Below are 13,983 nucleotides of genomic sequence, written 5' to 3' on the forward strand. Positions count from 1 at the left end.
ATTCTGTGGATGCATGATTTGGAGGAATGGAGAACAATGAATGGAAGAGAAAATTTTCCCTACCTAAGCACATTTAATATCACTGAGTGCCCAAAGTCAGTTGAAATTCCTATCATTCCTTCCATTATAGATTTGATTATGAGTAGAAACAATGAAATGTTAATTAGTTCAGTGATGAATCTCACTTCACTTTCTTCCATTGTGATTGAAGACATGGATGATGAATTGACAGTTCTTCTAGATGGACTGTTGCAAAATCATAAGATGCTTGAGATCTTAATGATTTCCAGGTTGCCCAATCTCAAGTCACTACTGACTAATCAGTTGGATAATCTTTCTGTGTTGAATGAATTTAGTCTTGAATGTTGTGACAAGATCGAAAGTCTTCCAGAAGGACTCCAGAACTCACATTCATTATGGAAACTGTACATATGGGAGTGTAATAATTTTTTGTCCTTACCAATGAATGGTTTGTAGGGCTTATCTTCACTACGGATTTTATCCATTTCGAGCTGCAACAAATTCTGCTCTTTGTTTGAGGGAATTCAATATTTAATTGCACTTGAGGATTTATATATTGAGGAGTGTCTGAAGTTAATTTCATTGCCACAAGGTATTCAACATCTAACTGCTCTCTGTTCTCTACAAATTAGTAGATGTGAAGATTTATCTTCTCTGCCGAAGCAGATTGGATGCCTCACATTGCTTTCATATTTGGGATTTTTGCACTACCCTAATGTAATGTCTATACCAAATGAGTTGCAGAATATTATGGCACTCAAAACATTGAGCATTGAAGGAAGTCCACATCTGGAGAAGGGGAGCAAGAAAGATGGGGGAGGATTGGAATAAGATTTTTAATGTGTTAAAATTGAAGATCTAAAAGTTGATACATGAAAAGAAGATGTAAAAGTTAGGTTTTAATTTTTACAAAACCTAGCTTTTAGATTTTCTTTTCCCTTTATTTATTTATTTTTTATTTTTTTATGTTTTGAGAGGAGAGAGACATAAAAGGGTAAGAAACAAAGCTAACTTTAGGTGGGTAAAGTGCTAATTTTTGAACAAGTAGGCAAAGTGTTTTTCAGGCAAACTACAGGTGGGCAAAGTGTAATTTTCCCATTTTTTTTCTTTCACAACTTGTTAAAGTAGTTAACTATAGTGATAGACAATTACTTTTACATGAATCACTATTTTTTTTACATTATTGTCCACTTTAAAAATTGTGACAAAAGTTGTGTCCCTATACTTATTGAATGCTATTATTGAGAATTGATGAGGGGGAAATTTATGCCTTTGAATAAAATATTGGGAAGCCAAGCCGAAACTCAACTATGGGCCCTTGAGATGGTGCCCAAGGGCTTTCGGTGTGATGACAAGCCTATCCAAGCAAGAAACAAAGGCTGCACTTGACAAAACAACAATAGAAGCATAGTGAAAAATATTTTACAATACTTAATTAACACGTTAATGGTCCTATTCTGATAGTTCAAGGGAAATGAATTCTCCAGCGGTAAGGGTGAAGTTACACTTAAATCCAACAATCAATGAGTAAATAAATTCAGGAAAAAATGTTAAGTCCCAGGGGTTCTTATATGTCTCAGTTAAGAGGAATTTATGGTACTTTCGGCCATCATTACATTAATGTGAGGGAAGAGTTCAATCATTATAAATACCTCATATCCTTCAATAGTAAAATAAAAGGTAAAAATTAAGGGTTCCATAGGAATGAAAAAGGAGGATTGATTGGCATGGTGTGAAGGGAGAGAAAGAGATCCCAGCTCAGTGTAGCAAGTATTAAACTAAGGTTTTGGTGAATGGGGTAGGCTTAATATTGAGATTAAGGCCTTTTTGTGGCTAGTTGGGAGACATTTTGAATTGTGATTCTATGAAAGGGAGAAAAGAAGTATCTGGGATTAGATGAATGTGGGCTGAGGAAAATGAGTGGTGAACTTGAGGAAAGTTAAACCACTAGCAAAGTGGAAAACGAATTCAAAGTTTCAAAGGGGCTAGCTATCTTGCTCTGGGCTGAGTTGTTTATTTTCTTATAATGGAGCTTTTTGAGAAGCATTAATTAACAAGAATCCAAAAACGTAGGACTAATCAGAGCTCGTGAATCAAGGTTAATCTTCTTGAGATTTTTGGTCAGAAGTAGGAGATTTACTTTGGGGGCTGCCTTGCTTCTTTGGGTAATGATGAGATTTTAGAGTGTTTTGCATTAAATGCCAGGATTTTTGGGGCTGAGCTTAATTAATGGGATTAAGGCGTGTATCAAGAACGAATCCTAATGCTGCAAACTGATATTCGGTTCCCTAAGAAGTAAGATTCAACACCCCAAGCTAGGTGTCAAACTAAATCTACTTTTGGGGGTTCAGCTGGAGATCCCTTTATGCCCTCCAAACCACATATTCCCAATATTTCCCCTTTAGGATTCATGGGCTTGGCACATGAATCATGTCTTTGAATGTTTTTTAACGTTTATAGCATCAATTTGTTGAGGTTTGGGATGATTTGGTTTCAGCTCCTCTTCTGCTGGAGGTGTAGTCTTGGGGAAGGTGATGGAACTGCATTGTCCTTGAGACTTCAGCTGATATGACAGCCCTTGGACACTGTTCACGTCAGGTAGAGGGTGGTAGAAAACTGATGGGACAACCCCCTAGTTTATCCTCAAAGGCTTGGTTCTCTTGTAGGGGTCTCCGGTTGTTCTTTGGTTAGGGATGAACAAGGGCTGGTTGTCCATTCCCAATCCTCTGCCTCCTGCTAGGGTCCTTTGGATTTGGGCGTGCTTACATGGGCTGGTTCTTTTGGGCTGGTTTGTGTGCATCTTATAAAATGGACAACAGATGTTGGCCATGGGTTTTTATTCCTCATGGACTTTTGTGAGTACATATTTTGTGGTTTTTCATAGACACTTGCAATGGGCCTTTGATTAATTAGTTGTAATTTTTGAAATAATAGGACAAGTTTCCAAAATGCCTTTGTGAATAACCTTTGCTATGATGAATTCTATATTGTGAACAATGTCTATGGTTTCTAATAATCGTATCATAATTTAAATGATGAGCTTGTGGGTTTGAATATTTACCATGGGTGTTGATGTTGTGACACAAATGGTGATCATGCACTTCATGGGTTTTTAACATGAGATCATAAGATAATTTCCAATGGGTTTTTTATAAGACGATTGCCATAGCAATATTTAAGCAGCAATTATACGATGATATATCTTTTTTCTTTACCAAGCATTAATACTTTTGGGCTCTTTGATAAGATGGCGTTGATGAAAAAATGGGCTTTGGATATTGCCAGTGGGAACTAGGCTTTTGACATTGCCAATGAAGATTGGGCTTTTGATATAGCCAATGAAAATTGGGCTTTTGATATTGCCATGGGTTTGAATGATGGGCTTTGATCATGGGGTTGAATCCCATTGGACAAGATAGTATTGCCATGAATTTGTATCATGGGTTTTTTCGAATATTTGCTATGTATAAAATTATTGGACCTTAGAAAGGGTTTAGATTTTATCTCACTTACTAAATAATTCGGGCTTTTACGAGAAAATATTAGGTTCCATGGTGTTTTGCATTTGTAGCTCAGTTTTGTGATAGAGAGGAGAAAGGTTGTGGGCTAGTATAGTGATAGTCAGAAAATATTTAGGCATGCCCAATAATTTGTTTGTGATATTTTGAAAAGAAACAAATAGGTGTTATTTAAATAATATTAGGTGTAAAGAAAAGTACCCCAACAAGAGTAACCAAGATAATTTATGTGACTTTAATAGTATAATAAATAGAATTTTTTAAAATAAGTATAGCTTGTGGATTCATGCTAGAAGGCACTAAGAGCAATGGAAGAGAAACTTGTCATATAATGATATGATTGGAATAGAGGGAGATGGAGGAGAGGAGAGGGAAGGATTGACAAGATGAGAATAATTCCTTTTTTTTTTTTTTTTTTTTTTTTTTTTTTTTGAGAAAGATGTATTGTTTTGACTTGATTAGCTGCATTGAAAAGAGTTTATATTAAACTCAAGGAAATTTGGGTCTAATTCCTTCTTGATTACACAAAAGAGCTCATCTTGCTAAGACCACAAAAATTAGAGTTTCTAATTTCATGGTTTGCTGACCAAATTGTAAAGGAGTTAAGCATGTTCATAATATCTTGTAAGGAAAACTTTGTCAAGGGCAATACTATGACTCCCTCCTATCATCTTCAAAACCATTAGCCTTCCTAGACTCCTTAGGTCTTGCCATAACCTTATGAAATAGCTTGCATTTATCACATATGGGTGGAGTCACTAGGATACTCAATGATAGCTTCCATGTATTTGCCATTCCCCAAATCCACATCAGATAGTGGAGCATAAGTGCATAACCAATTCTTTGTTGGTTCTTAGTGATGGATTAGAATAAATGGACCTACCAACTCCGATATGTTAGATTCCAATATTCAATTGAAAGAGGAGTAGTCTTATTCCAAAATGAAATTTTTGAAAGAGAAAGTGTCAAGCTTATTTAAAAGGGATGGGCGGAGTATGATGGATTCCAATATTCAATCGAAAGAAGAGTAATCATTTCTATACACTACTTTGTACACATCAATATGCACAATTGATGTGAAAATGACCACATTTTAAACCATGAAAATGGATGTGAAATAACATATGTGAGAGTATAAAATGCCCTAACTCTACCTTATTGTAAGTGGGATCTAATTTTAAGCCCATTCAACCAACCAATATCTACAATAACTACATAATTGTTGTTTATTAAAAAAAAAAATAAAAAAAAAAACACTACACAATTGCTTTTAGCATAAATTCATCTATACTCGAAGGCTAGGAGGTGTTCTTTGGTTGCATTAAGGATTGGAAGCTTTACCTTTGGTGCCATATTGGTACCATAAGACCTTTTGGGGTAGAACATGACAAAATTGCCTTATGCCCTTTTCACCCAAATTATATAGCCTTATGCCCTCCTTCCCAAACTAATTAGGGAAATGTCCCTCTTTTGAAACTCGACTTTCTCAAAATTGTGTTAAGCCCTATAGTGACGTTTTTAAGGATCTATAGTGACGTTTTTAAGGACCTATAGTAGCGTTTTGTAACTTGATTTCCATGAAATCGAGTTATAGACAATAAAATTGCCTATAACTCGATTTCATGGAGATCAAGTTACAAAATGTCACTATAGATCCTTAAAACGTCACTATAGGTCCTTAAAAACGTCACTATAGAGCTCCAATTTTTTTTTTTTTTTTTTTTTAAACTCAATTTTGAGAAAATCAAGTTACAAAAGAGGGGCATTTCCCTAATTAGTTTGGGAAGGGGGGCATAAGACTATATAATTTGGGTGAAAAGGGCATAAGGCCATTTTGTTTGGGTAGAACATAATGTACACTATTTGATTAAGGTCACTTTGAAGACTATATAGATGCTGTCCAGCGCCGTAGCCCCCGAGAAGTTGGTATGATCTCTCTGATCGATCCATTGTAAGACAAAGATCATTAGTGCCTGTCAAAATCCAGGAAATATAATCAGCCATTTCCTTCATACCAATAAGATCGAAGTGTTAGATTTATTACTACAATATAATACAGATTGACTAGTTACATGTTAGGAGCGTATCAATTGTAATATGTCAACATGCAATTCCAACAACGTGTCCTAGTTAGCCCAACCACAACAATCCACATCATTGGTGCTCTTCTTTTGTTGTAGGGGTCAATCACTGAATAGCCATTGAATTTGCTCTATATACGATAATAGATACTTTTCTTATAGTACTTAAGCATTAATATAGATATCCACTATTTCACAAACCTATTCATAATTGATGTGGGAATGTTTATATTTTAACACATAAAAGTGGATGTAAAAAAAATTATATATATATATATATATATATCCACTATTTCACAAACATATCCATAATTGATGCAGGAATGTCCATATTTTAACACATAAAAGTAAATATATAAAAAAAATTGTGAAATAGTAGACGTAAGATAATCAAAACCCTAATAAAAAAGAGCCTTCCAATTCATTATTGAGAATTTTATTTTTATTTTTTTGAGACTTGGAGGATGTGGAAAGGAGTTGAGGTTTGTACTGTTAGGTGTATGCAGGGTTTCTTAGCGAGTTATGACTAAATAACATGGTAAGAACAAAATCAGATTTAGTTAGATGCTATATAGAAGAAACCGAAAGACCAAAAATTAAACACAAATTGACAAAGAAAAAGCCCAAATTGACTCATTACAATCGGAATTACCCATAATAACCCTGGCCCATCTTACCACATACACCCAACTTATTAAAGCCTAAGATTTCTACTCGTTCTCATCCCCAACCCCCCCCCCCCCCCCCCAAAAAATGTTGAAAGACTTATTCTTCATTTATTTTATTTTATTTGAATCACCTTAATCTTTTTTTTTTTTCTGGGGTCCACCTTAACCTTTTTAGTTGTTTGATAAATTCAATCTTTTGAAATTTTATTGTTTAAAAATATTGGCAATCACTTTCTCACTTTAAGCGAAACTTTCTCATTACTGCTTTTTCTGTTCAATGGTTATCAAATTGATTTATTAACAAGGGCCTAGGTGAAATGCAAAATTTAATAAATGGGTTTTCCACTTTTATATGCTCTGTTATTGTTTAGATTAATAGAAATAGATAGAGGTCTTAAATTGAAATGATTTAATTCAAGTCTTTAATTGACAAATAAATACTTAATACCTACTATGAAACATTGTATAAAGTTCAGGTCTTTTATGTGGTTTCTGATAAATTAAGACAAACACACAATAATGAATTCAAGGCCAAGGTTTTCATGGAAGACAACTAATTTGTGTATATTTATGTCCACTGCATTCCTTGTGATAAAGAAGGCACCTTAAAGCTACAATTCCAACTGTATAATGGACTTGGATTCAAAACTTCGAATCTCATCTACACTAAGAATTAATTGGTGTTTTAGTTTTATGATAAACAAAATTGATTATAAAGCAGACGTCATTGGTAAAAATCCTATTGTTTCTGAAAAAGATAAATAAATAAAATAGCTAGAATTCCAATTGAATTCTAATTTCTAACCAACTAGTCAGTAGTCACAAGACTCACAACCATAGGATTATTATTTATGTTGTTTAGCTAATGGGATGCCTGCTGCAATAATAACTTAAACTTAAAAGCAATGCAAATGGGGTATATACTAATTAGAAAAAAGAAAAAAAAAAAGGATATAGACTCACTCACAGGCAGCTAACTCAATCTGGGTCTGGTAAATAAAATCCAGAACTGCAGAAATCTCTTGCTCAAATTGATGAAATGGTCCACTCACAAAACTCATCTTTCTTAGCTTACAGGGTCCCTCTCCTAGCTCCATCATGGCTCCTTTATGGTTCTAATTTACCACAAACCATCAAAAACCCAATAACAAAATTTTGAAAAAAAAAGGAAGTAAATAAAATAAACCAATAAATTAATAAAGCTAAACCTACAAAGGAAGTACCAACCGGGTTAAAGAGGTGATGAAATCCTACAGCACATTGAAGAATGCCATGAATAAGAGTTCTGGTAGGCTCTTGGGCCATGTTCCAGAGAGCTTCAAGATAGTCATGGCACTTATAGTATTCTCTGTCATTGAAGAGCATGACAGCTTCGTCAAAGCTGCAATTATCACTGGTATGATCATCATCATAGTCGTCTTCCACAGCAGAGAATCGATATGAAAGGCGAAAGGAGGAGTTGAAAGAGTGTTTTTTATGAGTTTGGAAGGCTTTTCAGAATGAGTCTTGGGGACATATGGAGATGGTGATGTAGAAAGAAGGTGAAATCATTTTGAGGAGGAAAACAACAAGAGAACGATGAAAGAGGAAATATCTTCAGAGATGATGCACATGGGAACGCCATTGAGGATTAATGGTAGAAGAAATATTTTCTGAGTTTGGTCATATTTTCCTGCTTTCGTTCGAGTAGTGTAGGTTCAGTGTTCTAAAAAATCTCCCTAGGACGTTGGACTCCCTCATTTATCACCTATCTATTTATTTATTTTTTGGTCTTAAATATAAAAGAAAAAAAAATTAAATGAGGGTTTTAAAATAAAGGCAAAAACATTATTTTAGTCCTTATATTTTGGCTTTTATATTTTAATAGCAGTTAATTTGAGGATTATTGTCACACATGAAGCTGACATGTCTAATGAAATGATAATAATAAGTTTTAATAATATTAAAAATGCCAAGTGGACCAATAATAAAATAACAACAAATGAAAATAAACACATCATCACCTAGCTTGCAATACGAGTGGTCTAATAAGCCGAGGGATTTTAAATGCCATATGTTAGCAATATTTAGCATCAAGCCTCAAAAATCCTCTACATCCGGCTTGCTAAACTTGTAAAATTCTAAAATTTTTTACAATATTGCTATAGTACTGTCTTAAAAGTAAGATGCAACTGTAGCAACTTGGATAAATATTTTATTATCTGTTGTCTCTCTCTCTCACACTCAGCTTTTAGTTTTTTTTTTTTTTTTATAATTTTGTTTTTTTTCATCCTCACTCCCTCTCTCACATCTCTCTGTCTTCTTCTTTTAAGCAAACTATCGGAGTTGGGTTGGAGGTCGGCGTGGACATTGGCGTACATTTAAGATTTCTCTCTCTCTCTCTCTCTCTCTCTCTCTCCTGATTCTATCTTTGTCTTCATCCTCACTCCCTCTCTCACATTTCTATCTTCTTCTTTTAAGCATGCCACTGGAGCTGGGTTGGAAGTCGGTGTGGGCATGACGTGGAGATCAGCGTGGGCGTGGCGTGGTGTGTGGCTTGGTGAGACCGGCGTCATGTGCCTCACGGTGGTGTGTGAATTCTGGGAGGGTTTTGGGTTTGATTTCCGGTGCCTCAAGGTGGTAATGGGTTTGATTTCTAGTGGGTTTTGATGTGAATTTTTCTTTAATTTTTTGTGGGTTTTTTGTCCATGGTGGTGGTGGGTGTGTTGTTACCGTGGATTTGCCGTGGTGGATTTTTCTTGGAATTTTTTATTTTATTTATTTTATTTTTGTGTTGTTGCTATGGTGGTTTATTTGACTTTTTGTGTTGTTGCTGTGTTGGTGGTGGATTTTTGTGTTGTTTTGTTTATGTAGTGGTGGATTATTTGTGTTGCTGTGGATGTTTTTTGTGTTGCTGTGGTGCTGGTGGATTATTTGATTTCTTTGATTTTTTTTTGTGTGTTTTTGTGGGTTTCTTATGGCAGAGGTGGTGGTGATGGGTGGTTGAAAGGGAGATAGTGAGGAAAAGATAAACAGATTGTTGGTGGAGAATGAAGTAAGAGAGATTATATTAGATTATTTTATTAGGTATTATATATTATTTTAATAAGTTGAATAGGATAATAAAAGTTGGGATGTTAAGTGTATTGTAAAATGGTATGGTATAATTGATAAAGTAGCTTTTTGGGATGGTAAAATAGGATTGGATAGCATTTTCGGATGTGAATGCTCTTAGAGCATTCACATTGGGAATGGTTTATGCCATATGTAGGGAAAATTTAGCATAAAAGCCCAAAACCCCCCCACACATCCGGACTTGTAAAAATCAACTATTGCAAAAAAAATTGCAATAGTGCTATAGTGCAATTCTAAAGGTAGAATTGCACTGTTGCTCAATTCTTAAAAAAAAAAAAAAAACTAATATTTTATTCACTTACTTTATCAATTCCTCTCTCTCTCTCTCTCCGGGTTTTTGGGTTTTGGGTTTTTGTTTTTATTTGGGTTTTGGGATATATTATTTTACTGTGTAGAAATATTATTTTAATGTGTTGTATTATAAAATAAAAGTTGGGATGTTGAGAGTATTGTAAAATGGTATGGTATAATTGATAAAGTAGCTTTTTGAGATGGTAAAATAGGATGAGATAGAATTTTGGGATGTAACTGCTCTTACTATTACATTTCACCACTTATCCAGACGAATCTCACATTACCCATGTAATCGAACAATCTTAAATCTTCACCAATAGTTAGATCTAGACGCCGTTGATCTACACACCTCCACCTTCACATTCAACCTAAAAGTGCCATGGCTACTTCAACCTCACTATCCATTCCAAATTTTCAACCTCAGCTGTGCCATGACCGGTTTGGGCATTCTTAATTAGATCTTGAGGCTTATTTAAAGTTTTGTTCATCAAAGGGCATTGGGCTTAATGAGATTGATAGAAATTTTATCTTTTTCTTTTTTAATTTGTAAAATAACATTAAATACAAATGGCACCAACAAATCGAAGAAAAAAAAAACCCAAAATCAAATACCAAGTTCCACTAGTTGCTGGTTGATATATCCCAGAATCAAAGTATTAATAAATTAAGGAAAAAAAACAATTATATAATTCAAGACTTTGTTGTTAATCGAATGAACTTCTGATGAAATTGCAGACACCTAAAAATATACTCCATTGAGGAAAGAAAAGGAAAAACTCCCACTTCTACTAAAATGGCTGTCGGGGGTGTTTATCATTACCAATATGATATGTAGGAAGCCAAAACCGACACTCTACTTTGGGCTTAAAATATGGCCCAAAGGCTGTTGGTGAAGTGTGAAAGACTCATTTTTGCTCAAGGTCCAGATTGTATCCAACAAAGGTTATGATAAGGCCTCAATAATACCTCTTGCAAAGATAGTTAAACAAAAGAAACAACTAGTGGTAGATGTCTGGAAAATTAACAAATGTGTTCACATATTGAAAATCATGCATTTCCTCCATTATTATTATCCCCTTAATAAAATATTTAAGGAGGCCAAATCAAATACTTAATGTTGGGCTTCAAGGCATGGCCCAAAGACTTTTGGTGTCATGTGATGGCATGGGTTCATCCTTAGCTCGGAATATATGTTTCATCTTAGAAAGAATAACAACAAAACCCAAAATGCATTTTCACAATAGTTGGTTAATATAAAAGTGAGTTCATCATAACAAGTAAACAAGAGGAAAATGACCAAATAGTGAATATGGAAGATCTCCAGAGGTAGACGTTTGATAGATTAATAATTGTGTTTACATAGTAAAAAAATCATATACTTTTTTCATTATTATTAAGTCAACATAAGAAAAAACTTCTATAGTATCCAAAACATTATAAACTTTATTGTAATAGTAGTAAACAAGAATTAAATGCTCCATAATTACAAATAAAAGAGGAAAACTTAGGATGGAATAAAGGGAGAGAAATAGTGTCCATCTAGTGCATCAAATGTTTAAACAATATCTCTATGTGCCATATCATGCCCTTAATAAAGAATATATGTATATAATAATAAGTGATGGGGGTGACTTTATGGAAAATATGAGTGAATATATGGAAGTATGGAAGAGAGATAGAATAATGTTTAGTCATTTTCAGCTATGATGTAGAAAAGGGACTATTTATGGCTATTTTAAGGTGCTAAGATTTTCTGATAAGATGGAATGGGTATTTATGGACTAAAAGCTAGTTTATGAACTAAGTGACTGACTTATAAGTTGAAAATAGCATGATGGGTGAGAAATTTTATGATAGGATCTAGTGTCTTTGATGAGTTGATGATAGTTCCTTTTATAGTGAAGCTTAAGGGACTGATTAGCAAAATTTAGAGAGGACTAGGTTTGACCAACAACAAAATCTTAGAATATCTCTCTTGAAATTTGGCTCAAAATGGTGAGACTTGCTTTTTAGAGTATTTTGCTTATTTGGGTAATGTAGTTGAAGGTTGAGATGCTCCTAATCTAGGCATTAAATGCTAGGATTTGAAGATTAATTTCGTCTAATAGGATTAGAGCTTATATGAGGACTAGAGATCTTACTTGCTACAACTAGGATCAGAGCTCAAGAGGGTTGGATGACACTCTAAGCCAGGTGTCAACTATTACTGCCTCTTGTGGGAGCTTCTATCGGACAGTCATTTATGTAAGGTTGAATTTAGTCAACCATGTGTTGGCTTTATTCCATGACAAATTTGCTTGTAATATAGCACTTAGAAACCTTGTATTTAGATGAGAATCATGTAAGGGTAGTGTGTGAGAGAGTGTGAAGAAATGCTCAAGACAGTGCAGTGAAGCAGAGACTCGCGGCTAGGACTCGCGGGTGGCTCGCGGCTTGCAAGCCGCCAAAAGTTGCTCACGTACAGAGCATGCAGGGGAGCTGAACAGTCACGCCACCTGGAGCACTACACGACAAAAATCCAGACTGGCCATTAAGTTAGCTCGCGACTTAAACTCGCGACTCAGTCAAGTCGCGAGGTCAAGTCGCCAGCCAGCCCTGTTTTTGGAAAAACTGACTCTTCGTATTCCATTCTCACACCAGTATAAATACCCCTCATTCCCACAAGATATGTGTGGCTATTCAGAAAGAAAAACCCTAAGAGAGGTTTCTTCAAAACACCCACCCAATTAGAGAGAGTTACTCATTCTTAGAGAGAAATCTTTGTAGTCTCTTCTCATTCCCTCTCTCATTGTCATTTCTATTGAGAGCAGGGATTTCTATCCAAACACTACCCACACCCATTCAGAGTGTTGAGTGTCTTTGGAGCTTTGGGAAGCATTGGAAGATGCCAAGGATGGCGGATGCTACGGTCTAGTAGCGGAATCCGGTAAGCTAGAAAAGAAAAAGGTTTGGCGCAACCTCGTTGGAGCAAGAAGCTTGGAGGGCTTAGGTACATCGGGTAGATTAGGCTTGGAGGGTCTATTGCTGTTCATGTATCCCAACTACATTTTCTAGTGGATTATTGACCGCTTGGAGGGCGGCGGAGAGGTTTTACGCCGAGGGCTTCGGTTTCCTCTTCGATAACACATCGTGTGTTGTCCTTGTGTTTGAATCTCTCTTCCCTTTATCTTTGCCTTTTATTTTCTGCTGTGGATGTGATTTATAATTGGCTTAGATAGTTTTTACCAATTCCATTTTATAGCTTATGTTCATTTTCCGCACACTAGTTGTTTGACATAAAGCTTGAATTGGTTAAGTTGTAATTTGGGGGTCTAAACGTTCAAAGGTGTTTATACACGTTTTTGAACTTTCAATTTATGCCCTCCAAACCAATTTTCCCTAAATTTCCTCTTTCGGGATTCATGGGCTTGGTTCATGAATCAATTACATACATTTTTAGTAAGAAAATAAGCTATTTAGTTGAGAATTTCATGAACTTGGATGTCTTGGTTATGGCTTCCCTTCTCCTTTGACCAAAACTTGGAGAAGAAGTAGAAAATAAGCTGACCTTAGCTCTTGTATGTCAGCTTTAGCCCTTTGGTCTTGTCATAATCAATAGGTTTCAGTTGCTAAAATTAAGAGACAACTAGCCCCAGCTATCTTAGCTTTTGGAGTACTTCCACTAGAGTATTTCTACTGGGTACTTCAACTAGGTACTTCCACTGGGCCTTCTTTTAGTGATTCTCCTCACTTGGGCTTACTCATTTGCTTCCACTCATTGAGTCCTACAAAGTGGACAAGGTTGCTATGTGTTGCCATGGTTTTCTATCCCACATAGGCTTTGGTTGTTAGTAAAATTGAATCTGTTTTAGGGTTTCAATACTTATAATATGTTTTGGGTACTAATTCCCATAATAGTTTGTATAGCTTAGTACTTGATATGAGTTTGATTACTTTAAAATACTTGATGGATTATATTTGTCACATTCTTATGGATTTTTGATAGATAATCATAATGGGCTTGTAGGATGAATAATTACCATGAGTTTTGGAGATAAATATTATAAATGTTGTGATTTAAGATAAATAGTGACCATGGGTTCTTATATAAATTCAATGGGTTTATAATATGGTATGACATAAATAAATGGCATGGGTCTAAGATAAATAATCATAACTTTTTGTGAGCTTTTATAAGATGATTGCCATTGGTTTTGAGAATAGATAATTGCCATAGATTCCATGGACTTGTAATATTATAGTAATAGGTTTAAGAACTTAAAATATTGTTCATCATTGAACTTTAAG

The 13,983-nt window shown here is 35.0% G+C and overlaps 2 protein-coding genes across 2 annotated transcripts in view; both read right to left on the reverse strand.

The window, feature by feature from the left end:
• The window catches only part of LOC126706938 (uncharacterized), an 81,027-nt gene extending 73,082 nt beyond the window's left edge, over positions 1–7,945 (reverse strand). Inside the window, exon 1 of the mRNA XM_050406531.1 lies at positions 7,827–7,945. Coding sequence (XP_050262488.1) covers positions 7,827–7,912 — 86 coding nt within the window. The 5' untranslated portion in view covers positions 7,913–7,945. The remainder of the gene's footprint in view (positions 1–7,826) is intronic.
• LOC126706943 (uncharacterized) lies at positions 3,998–7,782 on the reverse strand (the record flags this gene model as incomplete). The annotated part of the gene is made up of 4 exons (XM_050406534.1): positions 3,998–4,001; positions 5,398–5,512; positions 7,256–7,403; positions 7,516–7,782. Coding segments are annotated over 4 exons (534 nt in total), but the record flags the coding sequence as incomplete, so codon positions are not given.
• Positions 7,946–13,983: the final 6,038 nt, after the last annotated feature.

The sequence above is a fragment of the Quercus robur genome, chromosome 11 (assembly GCF_932294415.1).
Source record: "Quercus robur chromosome 11, dhQueRobu3.1, whole genome shotgun sequence".
Classification (NCBI taxonomy): domain Eukaryota; kingdom Viridiplantae; phylum Streptophyta; class Magnoliopsida; order Fagales; family Fagaceae; genus Quercus; species Quercus robur.